This window comes from Pelophylax lessonae (assembly GCF_965119305.1).
Source record: "Pelophylax lessonae genome assembly, chromosome: 2".
NCBI lineage: Eukaryota > Metazoa > Chordata > Amphibia > Anura > Ranidae > Pelophylax > Pelophylax lessonae.
This window is the reverse complement of record NC_138769.1, coordinates 217,307,918-217,333,333: the sequence shown is the minus strand read 5'-3', so window position 1 is coordinate 217,333,333 and position 25,416 is coordinate 217,307,918. Positions and strand designations below refer to the sequence as shown.

The window sequence follows — 25,416 nt, the reverse complement described above, 5'->3', positions numbered from 1 at the left end:
GACCACAGGACATGATTCCAGTAATCCATGTCCTTAGTCTGCTTGTCTTCAGCAAACTGTTTACGGCTTTCTTATGCATCATCTTTAGAAGAGGCTTTCTTCTGGAATGACAGCCATGCAGACCAATTTGATGCAGTGTGCGGTGTATGGTCTGAGCACTGACAGGCTGACCCCCCACCCCTTCAACCTCTGCAGTAATGCTGGCAGCACTCATACATCTATTTCCCAAAGACAAAATCTGGATATGACACTGAGCACGTGCACTCATCTTCTGTGGTCGACCATGGCGAGGCCTGTTCTGGGTGGATTCTGTCCTGTTAAACCACTGTATGGTCTTTGCCACCGTTCTGCAGCTCAGTTTCAGGGTCTTGGCAATCTTCTTATAGCCTAGGCCATCTTTATGTAGCGCAACAATTCTTTTCTTCAGATCCTCAGGGAGTTTTTTGCCATGAGGTGCCATGTTGAACTTCTAGTTACCAGTATGAGAGAGTGAGAGTGATAACACCGAATTTAACACACCTGCTCCCCATTCACACCTGAGACCTTGTAACACTAACGAGTCCCCTGACACCAGGGAGGGAAATGTGCTAATAGGGCCCAATTTGGACATTTTCATTTAGGGGTGTACTCACTTTTGTTGCCAACAGCTTAGACATTAATGGGTGTGTATTGAGGTATTTTGAGGGGACAGAAAATTTAAACTGTTATACAAACTGTACACTCACTACTTTACATTGTAGCAAAGTGTAATTTCTTCAGTGTTGTCACATCAAAAGATGGGTGAGATACGGTATATAATATATTCACACCAGTCCATGCACTCAAGGAGCTTAAAATGTAAGGTCCTCAACTCACTTTCATACATACACTAGGGCCACTTTAGACAGGAGCCAATGAACCTACCACCATGTCTTTGGAGTGTGGGAGGAAACCCACACAGGCACAGGTAGAACATGCAAACTCCATTCATGTAGTGCCATGGTTGGGTTTTGAACCAATGACCCCAGTGCTGTCAGGTGGAAGTGCTAACAACGTAGCCACTGTGCTGCCAAACATGATCCCTCTTTCTCTCCTTTTCTCAAGACTAGGGTTGAGGCAAACTGATCTGGGTTCAGTTTGAGCAGAGTTCAAAGAACTTCAAAGAAGTTTGGATGCTGAACCCCACTGAAATCAATGGGAGCCAAATCTGTCAAATTAAAAATGCTAACTTTCTGTGTTAATAGGCAAGGGGGTGTCAAAAATAGCATGGGGTGGTGGGCACAACCCTGGGAAACATGTACCAATGCAAAAAAAAAAAAAAAAAAAAAAGAAAAGTAAACATTGCATGTAGTCAGGGGCAGTGATTTTTTAGCACTGCCATTTACAGAGGATAAAAAAGTTTTAAATTGCCATTAAATTACATCTCCCTCCTTGCTTTTTTTTTTTTTTATAAGAAAAAAACAGCATACAGACCCTAAAGGTCCCCACACAGATAAGCAGACCTCCATGCAGTCCTTGTGGGTCTTTTGGAGGAAGGGGTTTCAGAGATAGTATATTTCTATATGGAATCCACCAAATCAGCCATAGCCTCCTTCCATCAAGGAGACTTTTAAGGATGAGTACTTTCATGTTTCTCTTTTTACAGCACATCAGTTATTCCTTTGCTTTGCTGGGGGTCCCCAACACATCCGGCTCATAACCCTACCATTCTGCCTGTCTTCATGCACTCTGTGTGTTTACCAAGGGCCAAGCCCAAGTGCTTTGTTACACCCCCAGGGCATCCCTACTGGGGGACATCTTGACAACCTCCAGTTGGAAGTAACAGTTGGCACATGTCCTGATCAACAATGTTGCATGAACAGTTTAGACTTTAAGGGTTTGGTTGGATCGTGAACCTTCAGAAGTTTGTATTGCAGCTGACTCTTCACTTGGAGTATCTGGGTCTGATTCTAGACACAGCCCAAGCCAAAGTTTTTCTTCTACAAGACAGACAAACTTGGACTCAGCAGGAAAGAAAATTGGATTTTTGTACTCACCTCAAAATCCTTTTCTTTGAAATTCATTGAGGGGCACAGATTCCACTCATTTTCATTTATAGTCCTTGCTATTGGTTCTGTTTGTTTACCAAATTGAAGCATACTAGGCGTGGGAGGGGTGGTATCAGCCATGGTGGTCATTGTTTTTTGTTTGCCAGTGTCCAAATACTCTTGTAGGTGGCTGTATAACCAGGTTGTCCCTGAATCCTGTCCCTCAATGAACTCCAGGATTTTAAGAAAATCTAGTTCTGTAACAGAACTTGGCTGACTGCTGACATCTATTTAGGAAAGTTTAGGCCCCGTTAACACTATGCATAGCGGGAACCTGCGATCCCGCGCACAATTTATTTTGAGAAATTCACACACGAAAACGCATGGCGCATATAGGGCAGCCAGTTCAATTGAATGCACAACTGTTGCTCCAAAGAAGCTCAGGGCTCAAATTTCGGCTCTGAGCCAGAAGTGATTTTACGTTCTTCTTTTGGTGCCGTTCATGTGCTTTTTGACATGCAGCAATCGTGGCAAAATCACGCTACGTTTGGGGTGCCATGCAAGATGAATTGCACCCAAACTTGCATTGCCCATTTTGCTGTGATTTGGAGTCCCGGTCAGAATCACCCATATGTGAACGGACCTTACTGTGAGTGGAGCTTTTGCTGAAATGTAGAAATTGTTATGGTTCCTTTTGTTTCTTATTTAGAGATTGGTATTGCTTGATGTAACCACATTTGCACAGCAACAAAGGCTCTCACTAAATTAGATTTATTAGATGTGCAGAGAATATAATAGCTATATTTATAGTAAAGAATCTTTTTTTGCCTTTTTTCACTATATTATTACTCATGCGTCACTCTAAATAATGTTCCTACAGTTTTGTATTTTTTATTATAGTCTTAATACAGTGAAAATTAGGAAAACATTGAAAATCCTATACTAATTTACTAAGCAATCATGGCTTGGCAGGTAACCAAGACTTTATTTACAATTCATCAACACCAAAAGTAGCTATTTCCCATAATAACAGCCTATGACCTACAATAAAATAGTAATGTAGCAGTGTTTCCAGGCAATGAGCCTGATGTGGGTCTGCCATGGTTACCGTTAACACCAACAACACATTTAAGTTGATTGCCCAAGTGTTAGGTCTGAGACAATGAATAGTCCGGCATCTTTGGTTTGTTTTGTTTATTTTATATGTGGATGGGAGAAGGGAAGGAGTGGGATACGCCTCTGGCTCAACTAGGTACAAATTGGGACACTTGAAGAAAAATGCCTTTAAACGCTGGCTTGATGCCCAATGAATGCCGACCAACGCTTGCTGGCGCTTGTAGATACTTACTTGCTGTGACTGAACTAAAGACTCAATTCCGACACTCTGGTTAGCTCAAAAGTCCTTTACACTGCTTCCTCCAGTCCTTCCTGACTGAGGTAGCCACTTGTAGACACTGCTGCAACTCTCAACACTGTAATACTGTATACTTCAGGGCCCAACTGCTGGCACCCCCCTTTACTCTATACCTGCACCGGCTAGCTAGTTCCTGGATCCCTCTGACCTTCTCTGGAGTGGTCCCCTCTGACTAGGCAGATCCCCAGGGACAGTTCGCAGTACTCACGACTAAGAATGCATTCCTGGAACTCAATCCCTCACAGCTCCGCTGGTCCTCAGCACACTGGATCCTTATGGCAGCTCAGCTCAGCCCTGTATCCCTCAGGCCAGCTGCCTGGGATACCCGATTCTTCCTGACAGGAGGAGAGACAGCGGTACCCTCCCTCCTGGGACTCTGCTTCCCGCCAAAGACCACCTGTCATGTGCTCCCCACAGACCATACAAGCCCTGGTGTACTATTGGTCAGGTTTCCTCCACTGCCCAATGAGAGCCCTCATTGGGACACAGTGGGGAGACTCCCCAACTCAACAGGCACACCTGGGAACACATGCCAGCCTAGCTGAAAATTATGGCCATGCTGATAAGCAGACAAGGAAGGCCCACTATACTTTACCTAGCACCTACTTCGGAGGGTGCTACAGTAACCTTACTAAAATCATAATTCACCACAGCATAGTACACCAAGGAACTGAATAATGTATAGCATTAAGACATTTTCATGGTAAAAATACTTAAAATGGTTGTAAACCCTTACAAATAAACCCTAACATATACCCAGTGAAGTGACTAGTTTCAGGTGATACACAGAGATTAAACAAATCCTCTTACACACTGCTGCCTACCACAGACACCTCATTGGATCTCCCATCCTTATCCAGCCATGTTCTCAAGCTCTGTGCTCCCTTCCACAGTCTGTAATTAGCACTGCCATTGGACTTCCCTTCCTTCTCCACCTCCTGTTCTCTGCACTGCTCCCAGCAGCTCCAGAAGCCGGAACTACAGAGAAGGCATCCGGTATCAATCTGTCTGACAGTATTGACTGGATACTGGAAACAACATTGGGTGGTATACATCCACCACAATGTTGATTTGCGGCAGAACCTCGGGGAACACAAAAAATTTCTCACGGACCACTGGTTGGCAATCTCTGCTCTAGATCACATGTCAAACATGCCAGGGCATTTCATGTGGTCTCCACACCTCTCCTGCAGCTGTTACACCCCCTTGTCTCAGCCTCCACCTTTTCTCAGCAGTTGGCAGCAGAGAGGAGGACAGAACTCCTCCACCAGATCCTGAGCTTCTCCATGCAGCTGTGGAGCGGCTTGTCTCTGCCCCCTCCCCATCTCAGCAGTCGACAGAAGAGAGTAGGACATAACTCTCCTACAGATATTGCACCTCTCTGTGCAGCCGCAGCACCCCCTTGTCTCTGCCTTCCCTGGTATCAGCTTTCAGCAGACTGCAGCAGCTGACTCCAGGCTTCCTCTTGTCCTCCTCCAGACCCTGCACTTTCTGCTTTCAAGCTCTGCCCTCAGCTTCTTCCCGGCAGCAGCACAAGGTAAGGGGGGGTGCATTGTGATATAAGGGAGGGTGGGGAACTTGACTTCTGATGGTGGAGGGGAGCTTTTGATATAAGGGGGGGGGGGGAATATTGTGCTCTGAACATCTACTTATAATTAATATAAGAATAATAAAGTTTATTATGAATGAACATGTCAAGCGGCAGCTACCAAGGTTAGCAAAATATTAGCATGCATAAAGAAAGGGATGTATTCCAGAGATAAGACTATAATCCTTCCACTTTTTAAAACTCTGGTCCGACCGCATCTGGAGTATTCTGTCCAGTTCTGGTCGCCAGTCCTCAGAAGGGATGTGTTGGAGCTGGAGAGGGTCCAGAGAAGGGCAACTAAACTAATTAGGGGATTGGAGGACCTTGATTATGAGGAGCGTCTGCAATCGCTTGATTTATTCTCCCTGGAGAAGAGACGCCTGAGGGGGGACATGATAGCAATTTTTAAATATCTCAATGGGGATCTAGGCTTAGAAAAAAAGCTGTTCAGTCGAAGGGATTGCATGAGGACTCGAGGGCATACAATGCGATTAGAGGAGAAGCGTTTTAACCTCAGGCAACGTGGGGGGTTCTTTACTGTTAAGGCTACAAGATTGTGGAATTCTCTACCACAAGAGGTGGTTTCTGCGGGTAGTATGGTGGCTTTCAAAAGGCTATTAGACGTACATCTCAAGGATCAGAACATTAAGGGGTATTTGAGATGATTACAGCCACACACACCTACACAGGTTGAACTGGATGGACTATTGTCTTTATTCAACCTCACCTACTATGTAACTATGTAACATCATCATGCTGGTTTATGATTTGCTTTATACTTAGACTAGCAACTTGCTCTGGTGAGGTAATTTAGTGAGACTGGTGGCGGAGGGTGTTTTTTGCAGCACTCCATTGAATTGAAATAAGAAATTACCTCACCAGAGCAATTATGTACCAGGCTTAAGAAACACTGGGCCCCCAAGTCCTCCAAATCCTTCTCACAGTGGAGGGGCACTCTCACTCGACCAGCTGGAGAGATAAAAATAGGAAATTTGCTGCGCATAAATATGAATAAAAAACCCCTGACGACGTCAGAATTGTGACGAAATGCGTAGGAGGAGCCTGCGGCACGTCACGCTGTGACCAACGAGGGGACGCGGCGGCCATTTTCTCTGTGGGTTACCGAGTTAAGGATACTCCATGCTACACGCTCGATATTCCAGCTGAAATGTGAGTTGCCATTTTGCTGTTTTACCTACCAATAACGTCTCTTGATGGTGTTACACTATGGAAGTTGTCCCCCTTATTTTCCATATACACCTTGTTTGAGAGGAGCGGGTACGATCAGTAAGGAAGCCGGTGTGGGATCTGGTTGCGACTCTGGATTACATTTCATGCTGATTTTGATCCCTGTAATGAGGATCATGATATTGTGGTAAGAGGCCAATTTATTTCCCTTGGTGGTGGCTATTCCTGCACTTGGCGGTTGGAGTTTGGAGTATCTGCATGCTTTTGGGATTACACACTATAATCTTGGAAGACTACTAACATCATAGTGGATATGTGTGGAAACCTTAGAGACTGATGGACTGTGGGGTTTGCCTCTATTGTTATCTTATAGCGCTATACCATTCATTGCTATATACCAGCTGGAGAGATGTCTATTGACCTTTATGGCCATTTAGACTCAGGAAGTCAGACGACTGGGTCTAAAGTGTGGCTTCTAGACGCTACAAAATTCAGGCTTTGCTGCTTCCCCCTCCATGGTTTATGCTCTTAAAGTGGTTCTAAAGGCAGAAGGTTATTTTTTTATCCTAATGCATTCTATGCATTGAGATAAAAATTCTTCTGTGTGCAGCAGCTCCCCTCAGCCCCACTAATACTTACCTGAACCCCAACTCAATCCAGCGATGTTGCATAAGAGCATCGGCTGTCCCGTACTCTCCCTTATGATTGGCTGAGACCCACCATCCTCTCCAGCTGCTATCAATCAGTCAGTGAGCCAATGAGAAGAGAAAGAGTGTGGGGGTGAGCCACGGCTCCGTGTCTGAATGGACACACAGAACAGAGGCTTGGCTGCCCTACAGCAAGCAGCTTGCACTTGGCAGCAGGGAGGGGCCAGGCTTGCCAGTGAGGGTCCTGAGAAGAGGGTTGCTCTGTGCAAAACCACTTCACAGAGCAGGTAAGTATAACATATTTGTTATTTTTAAACAAAAAAAGACAAGACTTTATTATCATTACCAATAATCATTATTATTACCCTCTTTAAGGGTATCTTCAGATCCAAAAAAAGAGAGGTTTTCTTTGCAGCCTTGGAAAAACTGCTGTCACAAGGTATCATTGCACCTGTGTTGGCACAGAAGAGGTCTCACAGCTTTTATTTCAACTTTTTCATGGTTTCCAAGCCAAATGGAGACATCCAGCCTATTCTGGACCTCAAGTTCTCAAAAAGTTCCTGAAAGTACACAAAAACTGACTTAAAATGTGCTAGTTTTGGAGAGGTTCGGGTGGGTTCTGAACCCTCAGAAGTTAGCCTTGATTCAGACCCAACACCTGGAGAACTTAGGCTTAGTCCAATATACAGATCAGGAAAATGTACTGCTTCCACAGAGTAAATGATCTCTTTAATCCAAGGTGGAGTTCCGGAGGTCCTTGGAAAGTCCCCCGTTTTGGGCCTGCATTAACCGATTGCCGACCGCCGCACGACTATTTACTGCGGCGGTCAGCCCCTCACAGGCAGAGCGACGTAGTACTACGTCGCTAGCCTGCGAGGGTCTCGGGAGCGAGTGCGTGCCGCCGGAGGCGCGCCCCCGCTCCCGCGCGGTCACGGACCTCCCCCCGCGCGTGTGACCGGGGGACCCGATCCTCCGCCGGTCACTCACGATCGGCGGTGCAGAGGGAGAAAGGCAGGCGGCCAATGTAAACAAGCCACCTGTCATTCTCCCCTGTGTATGAATGGTGATCATACGTTTCTACTATGTAGAACCGTTGATCACTGTTCATACACCTCAAGCCACAGCCAATCACAGTTAGAATCACGCCCCTAGGGACACAAATAACCCCTCCCTCTCAAAAAAAGTTAACCCCTTGACTGCCAGTGTAATTTTACAGTAACAGTGCATATGTATAGCACTGATTACTGTAGAAATGTCACTGGTAACCCCAAAAGTGTCAAAAATGTCAGTCAAGGGTCCGATCTGTCCGCCGCAATGTCGCAGTACCGCAAAAAAAATCGCAGATCGCCGCCATTACGCGTTAAAAAAAACCAACAAAAATGACAAAAATCTTTCCCTTTGTTAGTAAACGCGATAACTTTTGCGCAAACCAATCAAAATACGCTTTTTGCGATTTTTTTACCAAACATATGTAGCATAAAACAAATCAGCCGAAAATGTTAAAAAATTTTGATTTTTACATTTTTTTTTGGGGAATTTCATATAAAAAAATTTGAAAAATATTGTTATTTTTGCAAAATTGACTCTCTTTTTTTGTTTATAGCGCAAAAAGTAAAAATGGCACAGGTGATCAAATACCACCAAAAGAAAGCTCTGTTTGTAGGAAAAAAAGATCGTCAAATTTGTTTAGGTACAGCGTCGCACGACCGCGCAATTGTCCGTTAAAGTCACGCAGTGCCGAATCGCAAAAAAACCCCTTGGTCGGAATGGGGGTAAAATCTTCCGGGGCTTAAGTGGTTAAAGCACTGGGGAAGATGGTTGCCCCCTTTAAATTGGTTCCCTTTGTCCAGTTTCAAATATATATATATTATTAATAAAGTAAATGTTTACTTGCAATAATTTTTATTTGGAATATCAAACAAAGAACATAAATCGTAGTGCATCGTACAAAGAACATAAGGGAATTGAATACATAAAGCAGCATTAGTGGAGTCAGAATGAGAGCAACAACAAAACACAAGAATTTGTAAACAGTCGGTTAGGTGTGGAAAAGGCAAAATATCAATAAAGTAAATGTTTACAATCGGTAAAAGCAAACAGCTGCATCTGTAAACAATGCACTCCTATACCAATCACAGAACAATCTATACAGTCTGGTGGTCCCACCTATCATGATAAAGTCACAGTCCCGCCCACCTCAAAGCATCCAATCCAGACTTTTTTAACCACTTGCTGACCGCTCGCCACAAAGATACTACGGCAGGCTGGCTTGGCTGTGCAAATCACCGTACCTGTACGGTGATCCGCGCTCCCCCATTAGCCAGCAGGGAAGCTAATTCACAGGTCTCGCACCCGCGATCACTCCCTGTGGAGAGAGAATGTTGTAAACACAGCAGACCATTGTTCTCTCAGGAATCAGCCCAGAGTGCTTGTGATCCTCCTATTTAGGAACACGTAGGGCAGCCATCAGAAATGTTGGGGCCCCTTACACAGCTTTAGGACTGGGCCCCCCGGTGCTGGACCACCAACCTTCCCCATGGCCCATCCACTGTCCGTCCCACCAAATCTACATACATCAATGCCACTTATATCACAGTGCCAATACATCACAGCGCCCGAACATCACAGTGCACCTTTATGACACAATGCCCCTTTTATTGCAAGCCTTTCCTGCAGTGTACCACCTTGGCAAGTCATAGGCACTGATCAGCCTGGGGTGTCCTCTCCCTTTGGTCTCAAGCCGGGAGCCACTGCCATGCCCACAGGGGACGGAGACTGGAGGTGCTGCAGATCTGGAAAGAAGGCAGGAGCTGGTCAACTTAACAAGTGGGTACTTATCCACTTGTTAATTTTAAAAGGCTCCTGCACTCTCTGCAGATAGTCCTGCAGCACCTCCCACTCCCTGTGACCATGGCAGTGGTGGCTGGCAGGAGGCCCAGCAAAAAGGACACAGCTACTAAGTGGTGGACCTTGGCCATGACAGGACTTTCATTTGGCATGGACCGACCGTGGCTCCATTTAGTGATCCCTGCGAGGTACCATGAGCCTCTCATGGGGCCCCCCACTGACATCGGGCCCTTGGGGCACCGCCCATGGGCCCAAATGTTGGTCCACCCTAATCCCTGTCCACAATGTATCCCCACCCAGAATTATCCATCTCTCTCCAGGATTCTGGTTGGGGATGGGGATACATTGTGGAAAGGGATGGATAATTCCAGGTGGGGATGGGGATACATTGTGGACAGGGATGGAGGAATCTGGCCTGGGCGGGGATGATGGAGTTGCAATGCATTGTGAAAATGGATGAGGATGATTCTGGGTGGGGATGAGAGTTACTAAGTGAAGAGGCTCTCCACAGTGTAATTCCTTTCCCCACTCAGAATTATCCCCAGCCATTTTTACAATTGCATTGCAACTCCATCATGTCTGGAGTCTGTGTCCCATCAGGAGTCCAAACAAAAGCACAGGTGGACCAGCAGCAGGCTACAGCACCAGCACATACAAAACAAAACTCAGTGACTTACCCTCCACGCTGATCTTCTTTCTGCTCCATTCACCTGCGAGGACTGGGGCCACTTCCTCCATTAGGCAGATAACCACACCCCTATGCTGAGTGCTGGCCAATCAGCTACTGCCCAAACTTTTTCTTTCAGAACCAGGCTCCGCCTCAGGCAAAGAGGTAACTGAAGCTTGCCAGGATCTACCCGCGGCCACTGGGAGGAGAAGAAAGCCTGCTGTATGTAGGTACTCCTTCTCTCCTCAGTCAGACTATAGTGCAGGCTGTGCAGTGAGGGGGGCATCTTGCTCATTACTGACTACTAGAACACCCCCACCAAACCGCAAGCAATAGCACTTATCAGCTCGACCCCCCCCCCCCCGGTGTACGAGCAGCGGGGGGGGGTGGCGGCTTGCAGCGGTGAAGAAGATTGGGAGCCATTGTTTTTAAAGTATGTAAGGGGGAAGCGGCCCCCGGGCCCCTGTAGAGGCTCGGACCCCTTACACCAGTACTGCCTGTACCCCCCTGATGGCGGCCCTAGGAACACGGGTCTTTGTGTTGATTCCACAAGCCCATTCCCCTCACAGTTAGAAAACACCCTCTAGGCATACACTTAACCCTTTAATCGCCCATGAGTTAACCCCTTCCCTGCCAGTGTCATTATTATAGTAACAGTGCATATTTTTAGCACTGATTACTATGGTAATGTTACTGGTACCCCCAAAAATGTCAGTTACGGGTCCGATCTGTCCGCTGCAATGTTGCAGTCCCGCTAAAAATCGCTGATCGCCGCCATTACTAGAAAAAAAGAAATAAATAAAAATGACATAAATCTTTCCCCTAGTTTGTAGATGTGATAACTTTTGCGCAAACCAATCAAAATACGCTTATTGGGATTTTTTTTACCAAAAATATGTAATGAATACAAATTGATCTAAAATGATGAAAAAATTTCATTTTCACATTTATTTTTTATTGGGAATGTTATATAACAGAATGTGAAAAAACTGAATTTTTGTAAAATCTTACCTGTAAAATTCCTTTCTCTGAGTCCTCCGACAGTCGCCGCCTCCTCTAAGTCAACACAATTGGGTATTGTCCACCTATCCGTAGGAATAGCTAGGCATATAGACTTAGTCAAAAGACAAAAGGCATTGGCATGTACACACCCACGGGGGCTGTCCCATCTGGTCAATACCCCCCCTGCATCACCACTCCCAACTCAGTTTGGTAGCATAGCAGTAGGTAATAAGAACCCCAAAAAGAGGGGCGGGGGCAGCGACTGTCGGAGGACTCCGAGAAAGGAATTTTACAGGTAAGATTTTACAAAAATTCAGTTTTCTCTTACGTCCTCCGACAGTCGCCTCCTCTTCTAAGTCATCACAATTGGGATGTCCCAAAGCAGTATAGACATGAGGGGTGGGAGACGCAACCGTAGAAAAGGCAACGCAGTACCCACATCAGAGAAAGGAACCTTACATGCACTGTAAGAACCAACTGGGCAACAGCAAAAAAAAAAAAACAAAGCTCAACAGGAGCAACAGCCCAGGAAAGCAAATGCCAACAGCCAGGGACCCAGAGAAATAATCAAGGGTCCATCATGGCACAGCCACACTGAGAATTTTGCGGCCAAAAGAAGCATCAGCTGATGCCAGAACGTCTACTTTGTAGAACTTGGAAAAGGTGTGCACCGACGACCAAGTCGCCGCCTTGCACACCTGGGCCACCGAGCCCCGATGCCAATAGGCCCAGGAAGTACTCAAGGACCTGGTAGAGTGCGCCTTAACAGGGAAGGGCGGAACCCGTTCCTTCAAGGCGTAAGCCTGTTCAATGGTCCGTCTGATCCATTTGGCAATGGTCGCTGCGGACGCAGCCATGCCCTTCCGAGGTCCCTCAGGAAGGACAAAGAGGGAATCCGTCTTCCGAAAGGACTCCGTAGACGACAGGTAAACCTTGATCGCCCTGACAACATCCAAGGAATGCAAGGCAATCTCCTTTGGATGTTTAGGCTTCGTACAAAGCGAAGGCAGGACAATGTCCTCATTAAGGTGATAATCAGAGATCACCTTGGGAAGGAAGGATGGGGGTGGTCGCAAAACCACCTTATCCCTGTGAATTATCAAGTAAAGGGAGCGGCAAGACAACGCCGCCAGCTCCGACACTCTGCGAGCCGAAGTGATCGCCACAAGAAAAGCAACCTTCTTCGACAGCAGAGGCAACGATATCTCCCTCATATTTTCAAAGGGAGCACGCTGCAATGCGGACAGAACCAAGTTCAAGTCCCATGGAGGTAAAGGCTCCTTCCTGGGAGGAGCCAGATGTCGCACACCTTGAATGAATGTGCGCACCAAGGAATGAGACGCCACAGGGCGTTGGAAAAGGACCGCCAGTGCTGACACCTGGCCCTTTATTGTGGCCAGCGCCAGGCGCTGATCCTCTCCAGACTGGAGGAAAGCCAAGATTCTCGACACCGAGTAAGAACGAGGGGAAAACCCCCTGGACTCACACCAGGTGAAGTAGGCTTTCCAGGTACGGTAATAGATCTGACCAGAGGAAGATTTCCTAGCCTTGATCAAGGTAGGGATAACCTCAGAGGATAGACCCTTGTCATTCAAGACCTGGGTCTCAACAGCCAGGCCAGTAAAGCCAGCGACTGTAAAGCAGGATGGAAGATCGGACCTTGAGACAGAAGATCTTCCCGCAGAGGCAGGCGCCACGAAGGTGCCACTGCCAGGTGAACAACGTCGGCGTACCAGGACCGGCGAGGCTAGTCCGGTGCCACCAGAATCACCATGTGCGGTTCCGAGGCCAATCTGTGAAGGAACCGGGATAGCAACTGAATCGGAGGAAAGGCGTACATCAGACGATACTGATTCCAAGGGGCCACCAACGCATCCGAAGCGTCCGCCAACGGATCGCGCGTTCTTGCCACGAAGCTTTCCACCTTTTGGTTTAGCCGGGATGCGAACAGATCCACATCTGGGGATCCCCATTTCGCACTCAGCATCTGAAAAACCTCCGGGTGAAGGGACCATTCCCCCTTGTCCAGGGTCTGGCGGCTCAGATAGTCGGCCTGCCAATTTTCCACACCCGGAATGTGAACTGCCGAGATCGCCGGGACATGAGTCTCGGCCCAAGACAGAATATCGGTCACCTCCCGGGCCGCTCGAGCACTCCTGGTGCACCCCTGGTGGTTGATGTAAGCCACCGCGGTAGCATTGTCCGTCTGTACGCGAACAGGCAGGCCCTGGAGACGGTCCGACCACTGGAAGAGACAGAGTTTTATTGCTCTTAGTTCCAGCACATTTACCGGGAGGGAGGATTCCTCCTCCGACCAAGTGCCCTGGGCAGACAGGTTGCCCAGGACTCCACCCCAGCCCGACAGGCTGGCGTCCGTGGTAACCACTGTCCACACCACCGGGCGGAAGGACTTGTCTTCCCCCACCGCCGGGGACTGGATCCACCACAGAAGAGCCAATCTGGTCTGGCGACTCAAGGAGACATCCAGATCCAAGGACTGAGGAAGTCTGTCCCACCTGGCCAGGATCTCCGTCTGGAGAGCCCACGTGTGGAACTGGGCAAAGGGAATCGCCTCGAAGGCCGACACCATCAACCCCAGGCCCCACATGCAGGTCCTGAGTGACGAGGACGGATTGTCCCTGAGGGACCTGAGTTTGTCCCGCAAAGTCCAGAGCTTGTCCTCCGGCAAGAACACCTTTGCCTGAGCAGAGTCCAGAACCATTCCCAGGTAGGGAAGGCGAAGCGACGGAGACAACGCTGATTTCTGAACGTTGATGGTCCATCCGAACTCTTGGAGCGTCTGTACTGTGATGGACAGATCGCGCACAAGGTCCTGGCTGGCCCTCGATCTCAGAAGCAGATTGTCCAGGTACCCCAGGACCGCAATGCCCTGGGCCCGTAGCAGGCCCAGGACCGGTGCCAACACCTTGGTAAACACCCTTGGTGCCGAAGCGAGACCGAAAGGTAACGCCACAAACTGGTAGTGGTCCTCTGCGATAGCAAACCGAAGGTACCGCTGATGACCCTCGAAAATGGGGATGTGCAGGTACGCATCCTTCAGATCTATCGAAGCCAGGAATTTTCCCGGACTCAAGGAGGCTACAAACGAACGGAGAGACTCCATTCGAAACTTTCGAACACGCACGAAGCGGTTCAGCGCTTTCAGGTCCAGAATAGGACTTTGCCCTCCTTCCTGGGCACAGTGAACAGATTCGAATAAAACCCCCGAAACCTGTCCCGATGAGGCACCGGGACAATCACTCCCTGAGCAAGCAGGTCCTGCACCGCCCGATGCAAATCCTGCAGACGCCCCGGAAGCAGATGGAGATTGGAGGGAAAGAATCTGTCCGCCGGCCTGGAAAGGAATTCGATCTTGTATCCTGATCGAACGATTTCCTGGACCCACCTGTCCGATATCCGAAGCAGCCAAGGTTGAAGGAAACCGCGCAAACGTCCCCCCACCCCTGAAATGGGTGAGGGCGCCCCTTCAGGCAGAGGCGGATTGTCCCGCCGAGCCGGCATTGCCGGCATTCTGCTTACCCGCCCAGGGCTTCTTCTGGTTGCTCTGGGCCTTGAAGGGCTTGCCCTTGGATTGGTTCCGAAAGGCACGAAAGGACCCCTGATTGGATCTAGGCGCAGAACCCCGCTTGCCTCGGAAAGACTTGTTCTTCGGGTTCTGGGGCAGCATAGTGCTCTTGCCCCCCGTGACGCCTTTCACCAGGGTATCCAACGCCTCGCCAAAAAGGCGAGAGCCAGCATAGGGAAAATCAGCAACTGTTTTCCGTGAGGACTGGTCGGTCGACCAGCTCTTCAGCCATATCAGTCGCCGGTTAAGCACCGCGACACTCGAGAGGCGAGCCACCAAGGGGGCTTAATTTAAGGCTGCATCACACAAATACATGACTCCTTGGTGGATCTGGTCCACCATTTCCAGTCGGGCAGGCGGCACGTCATCAGACACTAGGTTGCTTCAAAGCACCTTGATCCATCAGCTACCGCCTGAGCCACCATAACGGACGCAAAAACGGGTTTGAGCAACGAACCCGCCACCGTATAGGAATGGCGGGCTAGAGACTCCAACCGCCGGTCCGTGGGATCCCGGAAAACCGGAGTATCTTCAGTAGGAACCAAGGTAGCCTTGTTCAGCACGGCCACAGTGTGATCTGTGGAGGCACACACCATCGCGATTCCGTAGCCGGCGCAAAAGGATAAAGCAATTTGAACCGACTAGGCACCACGAATGGACGTTTTAACGTGCGCCACATTTCATTAACAGTGTAATGAAATTCAGCTGGGCAGGGAAAAACCTGCGCAGACTTGTGGGTCCTGTGCGTACCAAAAGAGGACACAACGCCCGGAGGATCGGGCTCATCCTCTAAATGCAAGGTTTCCTTCACAGAAACAATCAACTCATCCATGGTCGCCGTTCTTCAGGTGACCCTGGAGAGGATGTGTCAACACCCTCAATTTCAGCCTCCCCCTCAGACACCGGGGGGTCCAGGGATGAGCGGGACCCTGAAAAGGGCACGCTCGCAGCAGCAGCAGCAGCCTTATCCCCATCTGAATCAGAAGAGAGAGACAGCCTGGGCCGTTTTCTCGCAGCCCGTTCAGACATCAGCATTTCCATATTTGCCACTAAAGTCGCAACCACAGCAGCCAGATCAGGTCGCAGCGGAGCCACAGGAGAACTGGGGCCCCCCACTAAAGCTGGAGGAAACTTGCTTTCCTGAGAATCCATGGCTCAAGACAAGAAAAAATTACAGTGCAAAAAAATAGTGTACTGTCCCCTTAAATAGCGCTGCGGAGTGCGCAGCCCACCGCTACTGTCACAGCTATGAAGACCCCCAAAAGGAGAAAGAAAACTGAACCAGAAGCAGTATACAGAAGAAGACTGAGAGAGATACACTGCAGAGCCCGCAGATCGTTGCTACCTGTGTCCTTGCTGCCTGAGAGGAAAAGGAAATGCTGCTGGAAGGGGCTGGCTATAAGCCAGACCTCAGGGAAAATGGCTGCCCATAGGAAATGCATTGAAGGCTACACCAAGATGGCCGCCGACATGCGGCCGAACCGATCGTTCTACAGCCCACAAAATGGCGGCGGAGGGCGCCAAAACGATCTGTATACTATCCATGTGCAGTAAAAAACATGGCGGACCGCGCGAACATACCCCCGCAGCGGTCGCCGCACAACACTCAAGTCTGTACCCCCAAACATGCACCTAAGGTGACACAGGGACAGGGACCCCCAGCAAAAACATACAGATCTGCACAAAGCGAACCCCGCAGGGATCGCACAGGGAGTCACACAGGCACAGACATGGGGACACACAGCAACACAGACTGCCACCCCAGACAGAGGCCCCACACAGAAAAGTACTTACCTGTACCCGATGGCGTGGGGGAGCCTCTATGCACGGATAAACCTCTGTCCTCTCCTGACAGGGAGTGCCATGAGCCAGGGACATGATGCTGCAGCAGCGCAGACGAGTCCTGTGAGGTAGCCACCTCACGACTGCATCCCTGCAGCGAACAGGGATGGGTCGTTCTTAATGCCAGGGCGAACCATAGCTGAACGCTCGATTGCGGGCTGGGGGTCCATCTGACCCTCTGTGCCCTGGAGAACCAGGGCGGCCAGTCCGAATCCCAGCACCGCATGATCCATCTTCATCCGAAGAATAAACTAGCACTAAAGCTGACAAAATAAACAGCTAGTAAAGTGAGAGAAAAAAACTGACATTTAAAAGAAAATCAAATAAAAGATTTAGGAAGGCTGAGACTGAAGCCCCAGCACAAGGTAGCCTGAACTATTCCTGATGCTAGGCAAACTAAAACTGAGTTGGGAGTGGTGATGCAGGGGGGGTATTGACCAGATGGGACAGCCCCCGTGGGTGTGTACATGCTAATGCCTTTTGTCTTTTGACTAAGTCTATATGCCCAGCTATTCCTACGGATAGGTGGACAATACCCAATTGTGTTGACTTAGAGGAGGCGGCGACTGTCGGAGGACGTAAGAGAAACATTGTTTGTTTGTTTTTTTTCAGAATTGTCTCTTTTTATGTTTATAGCGCAAAAAAAAAAAATCGCACAGGTGATCAAATACCACCAAAAGAAAGGTCTATTTGTGGGAAAAAATTACGTAAATTTTATTTGGGTACAGCGTCGCACGACCGCAAAATTGTCCGTTAAAGTAATGCAGTGCCGAATCACAAAAAATTGCCTGGTCATTAAGGAGATAAAACCTTCCGGTCCAGAAGTGGTTAAAGATAGCTACCTTTGACACAAGTTTTTTGTGGAAGGTCTTGTAGAAGACTTTGTAGTAGGGTTCTACCCTGCAATGTTTAGGGGTTTTAGGGAGTGTTGGCCTTGTTGCTGTGTTAAATTAAGATATTGTACCCATGCTATGGGAATATAGTGCTACCTCCCGGTGTTCTCTTTTGAAAAACGAAATAGTCATAAGTGAAAAATTCTAAATTATATGTACAATGAGATAATGTGTTAAACTGTGTTATAGTGTATCATAGAGATGCTGCTATTGGAAAGGTTGTAAACACCCCAACAATGACAGTTTCTATAAGTCAATGGAATCTCTTAACTTATATTATTTCTATGCATATATTCAATATGAAACCATTACTAAAAAAAGAATATATAACATATAAAGTGCAATTTTCAAAGTGCAATTGTGCAAAAGTTCTCCTTTAAGAGTACTGTATCCACATAGTTACTCATTAAACTCTTTAAACTCTATAATTCCTGTGCATGTCAATACATACAGTAATTGAAAAAGTCCTTGAAACTTTTAAAGTACAATTACAAAGTGCAATAGTCCAAGGATTTCTCTTTAAATGTGGTGGGTTCTCAGTGCTGTGCTCTCTTCATGTGTCCCCACTCACCGACAGTTACTATCTCCTAGAGTCAAAATAGCATTTGCTTATTGTCCCAGGAAATTCTGGTATGGTTTTCCCCTCTCCTTCTTTGCTCCTCCACTCCTCAACTATGGTGACCATACCAATGCCAAATATTCATGCCATAAGAATCTTAGAAGAGGTCTCCATTGCGTTTATTTTATTCAAAATTAAATGTGAATACACTTACAAGTATAGTGGTACAATGAGCATGTATACTAGACCAGAAACGCCGCCTCAGGGTGCGTTCCAATGACCAGAAATGCCTTCATTGGACATCCCCGCTTGACACGTTTCGCCCCTCCCACTGGGCATCTTCAGAAGCTGGGGGCACCGTTCATAGGTTCTGCTTATATACAATTCCTCCCTCCTCTTTCCCGTAATAAGGCTGCCCACTACACCCTCTAGTTCACTTCCTCCTCCTCTATGATGGCTTCTTGTTACCTCCCCAAGAATCTACTTCAACTCCTCCACTATGGTGACCATACCAGTGCTATATATTAATGCCATAAAAATCATAGAAGAGATCTCCATTGCGTAAAACTGTTTATTTCATTCAAAATTAAATGTGAATACACTTACAAGTATAGTAGTACAATGAGCATGTATACTAGACCGGAAACGCCACCTCGGCCTGCGCTCCAATGCTCGGAAATTGCTTCACTGGACATGCCCGTTTGACACATTTTGCCACCCAAGCTGACGCTTCAAACAGTGCATCCAGAAAGTATTCACAGTGCTTCACTTTTTCCAGATTGTATGTTACAGCCTTATTCCAAAATAGATTAAATTCATTATTTTCCTCAAAATTCTCCAAACAATACCCCATAATGACAACGTGAAAGAAGTTTGTTTGAAATCTTTGCAAATTTATTAAAAATTAAAAAACTACAAAAATCACATGTACATAGGAATTCACAACCTTTGCTCAATACTTTGTTGAAACACCTTTGGCACCAATTACAGCCTCAAGTTTTTTTTTTTTAGTATGATGCTACAAGGTTGGCAAACCTATTTTTGGGCAGTTTCTCCCATTCTTCTTTGCGGAACCCCTCAAGCTCCATCAGGTGGGATGGGGAGCGTTGGTGCACTACCATTTTCAGATTACTCCTGAGATGTTTAGTCGGGTTCAAATCTGGGCTCTGGCTGGGCCACTTAAGGACATTTACAGAGTTGTCCCGTAGCCGCTCCTATGTTATCTTGGCTGTGTGCTTAGTGTCATCGTCCTTTTGGAAGATGAACCTTTGCCCCCGTCTGAGGCTCAGAGCGCTCTGGAGCAAATTTTCATCAAGGATGTCTTTGTACATTGCTGCATTCATCTTTCCCTTGATCCTGAATAGTTTTCCAGTTCTTGCCGCTGAAAAACATCCCCACAGCATAACGCTGCTACCACCATGCTTCACTGTAGGGATGGTATTGACCAGGTGATGAGCAGTGCCTGGTTTCCTCCAGACATGAGGCTTGCCATTCAGGCCAAATAATTAAATCTTTGTTTCATCAGACCAAAGAATTATGTTTCTTGGGTGTGAAGGATGTGAATACTTATGTACGTGCGATTTTTATTTTTTATAAATATGCAAAGATTTTAAACAAACAAAATAAATATGTCATCTGTGCCTTGTGATGTACTCCAAGAAAAGTCTTTTAGGTAAACCAAAAATTTTAATTTTGGATAAACTAAGGGAGGGCTATAACACCTGTCAGCTTCTTTTTTTACCAACTGTGTCCAATTGGGGAGATTCTTCATTTTCTGTTCATAGCCCCAACAGAAAGTGAGAAGAAATATCTCCTAAGGGAGGGAAATCCCTGGCAGTCCCCATTGGAAGGTTTCCTCTCTATTCCATTTCAGACGACCCCTCAAAATTTGTTTTTTTTTCACTTTGACTTACTGTGATAATGGTCATCAGGACAAATAGAAAGTGTGAATCCCCCTAGAAAAAAAAAAAAAAAATAGCTTTTAATTATATTTTAATTATTGTGTTCTGTGTTGATTTCCCTTGATGTACTTTTCCTACCACTGCCTTTTTAGGAATTTTTCTTGGGGACAGAGCCAAAACATTTTATTTTTCTTGCTAGATAAGAAGAGAGTGTGTACGTCTCTTCTGCCTAAAATCTTTGATGGTTTTGTACACTGACAATTGTGCATGTAGGAGAAAGTACACGGTGCTGAGATGAATGAACTCCCATGTGCCTGCACAAGAGTTACATCATCCCGGGCTGTCCAAACCAGGGTGGCTGAATTCGAAAGAAGATGAGGAGAAGTTGGAAGCCAAAAACAAAGAAGGTTGTGGACATCAAAGTGATGGAGGGGGACACTTTACATAAGCGTGCCATAATGAGCAGATACTCAAGTATACAGTCAGGTCCATAAATATTGGGACATCAGCACAATTCTAATCTTTTTGGCTCTATACACCACCACAATGGATTTGAAATGAAACAAACAAGATGTGCTTTAACTGCAGACTTTCAGCTTTAATTTGAGGGTATTTACATCCGAATCAGATGAAAGGTGTAGGAATTACAACAGTTTGTATATGTGCCTCCCACTTTTTATGGGACCAAAAGTAATGGGACAATTGGCTGCTCAGCTGTTCCATGGCCAGGTGTGTGTCATTCCCTCATTATTCCATTTACAAAGAGCAGATAAAAGGTCCAGAGTTCATTTCAAGTGTGCTATTTGCATTTGGAATCTGTTGCTGTCAACTCTCAATATGAGATCCAAAGAGCTGTCACTATCAGTGAAGCAAGCCATCATTAGGCTGAAAAAACAAAACAAACCCATCAGAGAGATAGCAAAAACATTAGGTGTGGCCAAATCAACTGTTTGGAACATCCTTAAAAAGAAAGAACGCACTGGTGAGCTCAGCAACACCAAAAGACCCGGAAGACCACGCAAAACAACTGTGGTGGATGACCGAAGAATTCTTTCCCTGGTGAAGAAAACACCGTTGACAACAGTTTGCCAGATCAAGAACACTCTCCAGGAGGTAGGTGTATGTGTGTCAAAGTCAAAAATCAAGAGAAGACTTCACCAGAGTGACTACAGAGGGTTCACCACAAGATGTAAACCATTGGTGAGCCTCAAAAACAGGAAGGCCAGATTAGAGTTTGCCAAACAACATCTAAAAAAGCCTTCACAGTTCTGGAACAACATCCTATGGACAGATGAGACCAAGATCAACTTGTACCAGAGTGATGGGAAGAGAAGAGTATGGAGAAGGAAAGAAACTGCTCATGATCCAATGCATACCACCTCATCAGTGAAGCATGGTGGTGGTAGTGTCATGGCGTGGGCATGTATGGCTGCCAATAGAACTGGTTCTCTTGTATTTATTGATCATGTGACTGCTGGCAAAATTAGCAGGATGAAGTGTTTCAGCCAATATTATCCGCTCATATTCAGCCAAATGCTTCAGAACTCATTGAACGACGCTTCACAGTACAGATGGACAATGACCCGAAGCATACTGCGAAAGTAACCAAAGAGTTTTTTAAGGGAAAGAAGTGGAATGTTATGCAATGGCCAAGTCAATCACCTGACCTGAATCCGGTTGAGCATGCATTTAACTTGCTGAAGACAAAACTGAAGGGAAAATGCCTTGCCAGGGCCACCAGCTTACGCATGTATTTGCAAATGTGTGCAACCAAACCCCTGTTTTTAACGCATACTGTTAGACAGTTCAATTTGTTTGGTCGCTGGCTGGTTGGTAAGTTGTGACTGGAAATCTCTTCGTTTTTTTGATCTGCGTCTGCCCTTCAAGTGCCCCTTACCATTAAGACCAGTTATAGGTGGAGGCGGTGACCACCTTTTGCATTATCGTTGATATCTATATTGAGCCAGGCAACGCACTGACACCTTTGCCGCCATTGTGCGATGTGTTGGGTGTTCACTGTGACCCTGTGCCTTTAAGGAGGGGTGGGCTCCCTCTAGTCACCTGTCCTCCATCTATCCCATTAGATCTGCTGACAAAAGCAGCAGGATGAATTCTGAAGTGTTTCGGGCAATATTATTTGCTCATATTCAGCCAAATGCTTCAGAACTCATTGGACGGAGCTTCACAGTGCAGATGGACAATGACCCGAAGTATACTGCGAAAGCAACCAAAGAGTTTTTTAAGGGAAAGAAGTGGAATGTTATGCAATGGCCAAGTCAATCACCTGACCTGAATTTGATTGAGCATGCATTTCACTTGCTGAAGACAAAACTGAAGGGAAAATGCCCCAAGAACAAGCAGGAACTGAAAAAAAGTTGCAGTAGAGGCCTGGCAGAGCATCACCAGGGATGAAACCCAGCGTCTGGTGATGTCTATGCGTTTCAGACTTCAGGCTGTAATTTGACTGCAAAGGATTTGCAACCAAGTATTAAAAAGTGAAAGTTTGATTTATGATTGTTAATCTTTCCCATTACTTTTGGCCCCTTAAAAAGTGGGAGGCACATATACAAACTGTTGTAATTCCTACACCTTTCACCTGATTTGGATGTAAATACCCTCAAATTAAAGCTGAAAGTCTGCAGTTAAAGCACATCTTGTTTGTTTAATTTCAAATCCATTGCGGTGCTGTATAGAGCCAAAAATATTAGAATTGTGTCGATGTCCCAATATTTATGGACCTGACTGTACTTGCACATTATTTATGGACTTGACTGTACTTCCCCATTATGACAAAAGTTCAGGTAAGGCTAAACACTTTACTTCTGCTGCAGTATAGAGCAATTGGGTTCAATTACTCACAACAACCAATCATAAATTAACTTTCCTCCTTGCCCACTCAACTTTTGAAAGCCCATTCATTGCTTGCTGCTTTTTCCCAGGTGTGTGAATATTCTGGAGACTCTAGCATAACTTGTCTACATTGAAATTAAGTTGTAAATAAGGTCTAAGCCAAATTTTAATCAATACATATCTTACCTTACAGCAAATATACTCATACTACTAATTTTCTGGAAAAGAGATTGTGGGCTCTCACCATCTTGTCGTTGTTACATGATAGCAATGTCTATAGGAGATACAATGGTCCTCATCCACATCGTCATCCTTGAACTGATTCTTCAAAATTTTACAACTGAACCTTTTTGGAGCAGAGCTCCTTGGTGTATGATTAGGGATGTACTTAGTTTCGGAGCTTACAACTCATCTGTCTGGCTGGTGGTCTGCTTCACCATTGAACGTTTCATTGCAATTAGGACTCCGTGGCCCAAATCCAAATTGTGCACTAAAAAATGCACTCTTTATGTTATATGGTCTGTCTTTATCCTCGGTCACCTTTTTTCTATACCATATTATTGGGCTAACGAGTCTACGCTAATAAATGGAACTGGAAGCTTTAAGTGTGTCTACCACACTGGTCGATCAAGGCTATATGTAGAAAGTCTTGTGTGGTTTCAAAACACGCTTGTGTATATCTTGCCCTACATTATCATCTTTATGCTTAATGCTTTGGTGTTAAGACGAATTTGCCACAGCAACAAAATCCACTGTGAAGGTCAAGACAGCAGAAGTTCGAGATTTCCTCATATAAAAAAGCATAGGGTGAAATCAGTGGTGCTTTTAGTGACCATTTCATTGACTTTTGTCTACTTGTGCACCACAAGATTTGTCACACAAATCATTATCAAGACAATGCATTACCAAATAGAAAGAAAAGATTACAGTAAAATTATCAACATTGCTGCTGACATTGGAACCATGCTGGACCTCACAAACACTGCAATCAATATGTATCTTTATGCCTGTACCCAATCCAGGTTTCGAAAAGAGTTAAAAGAGATGGTAAAAATAAGGGCAAACCCATGCAGAACGGACATTCTGCACGCTAATATTCCTGTGATCTTTCAGGTTTCATCTAGAAAACTCTGTTGTAGGCCACAGAACATGGTTTCTTAATAAAGTCTTAATAACGTGTGTCTCTTAATAGATCTGTATGAATTTAGTAAGGCTTATCAGTGTGCATCAAACATTAACACATTCTGACAATATGCTGGAAAAATTGAGGGGGGGGGGGTCTTCATTCTCTATTTACTTATCACTTACAGCTGAACTACAGGCACAAAAACTTTCATGTAAATATATTACTCAATAGCAACACAAGGTAAAAATCCACCTTGTGTGCACCAAATGTCTTTAGTAAACCCAGTAAATAAATAAGCCCAATTATCCCCTTGTAAAAGAAGCAGTGATACCGTCACTGTGCTGTACCTTGCCTGTACAGAGAGCAGAGCTGTGGGAGGAACCAAGCAGGCCCACCCACTACAGGTAACTTGCACAAAACTATACAAGTTGGCAGAGACAAGAGCAGATACCCTGCACAAGAAGAAATAGCATCGGTGACAATTTTTTATTACAGGAAGTTCCAGTTTCATACTGCACAGATCTTGAAGAAAACACACAAAGCACACCAAGATTTAACCACTTAAGCCCCGGAAGATTTTACCCCCTTCCTGACCAGGGGGTATTTTGCGATTCGGCACTGCGTGACTTTAATGGACAATTGCGCGGTCGTGCGACGCTGTACCCAAATTAATTTGACGTCCTTTTTTTCCCACAAACAGAGCTTTCTTTTGGTGGTATTTGATCACCTGTGCGATTTTTTGATCATGCGCTATAAACAAAAAAAGAACGACAATTTTGCAAAAGTAATATTTTTCACATTTTTTTTATATGAAATTCCCCCAAAAAAAATGTAAAAATCAAAATTTTTTTAATTTTTTGGCCAATTTGTTTTCTGCTACCTATGTTTGGTAAAAAAAATCATTTTTGTTGTTTTTTTTTTTTTAACGAGTAATGGCGGCAATCTGCGATTTTTTTGCGGTACTGCGACATTGCGGCGGACAGATCGGACCCTTAACTGACATTTTTGACACTTTTGGGGGTACCAGTGACATTACTACAGTAATCAGTGCTATACATATGCACTGTTACTGTAAAAATTACACTGGGAGGGAAGGGGTTAACTTTATTGGAGAGGGAGGAGTTCAGTGTGTCCCTAGAGGCGTGTTTCTTACTGTCATTGGATGTGGCTGTGTGTGTGACAGCGCAGATCAACGGTCCTACATAGCAGGACCGAGTGATCTGTGCTTTTACCCAGGGGAGAATGACAGGCGGCTTTGTTTACATTAGCCGCCTGCCTTTCTCCCTCTCTACCTACGATC

General features: G+C 46.0%; 1 protein-coding gene across 1 annotated transcript in view; it reads left to right on the top strand.

The window, feature by feature from the left end:
• Positions 1 to 24,151, top strand: part of LOC309545284 (putative G-protein coupled receptor 139) — a gene marked incomplete at both ends in the record, with an annotated part of 30,732 nt that extends 6,581 nt beyond the window's left edge. Inside the window, one exon of the mRNA XM_082244422.1 lies at positions 23,184 to 24,151. Coding sequence (XP_082100548.1) covers positions 23,184 to 24,151 — 968 coding nt within the window. The remainder of the gene's footprint in view (positions 1 to 23,183) is intronic.
• Between the last annotated feature and the right edge of the window lie 1,265 nt (positions 24,152 to 25,416).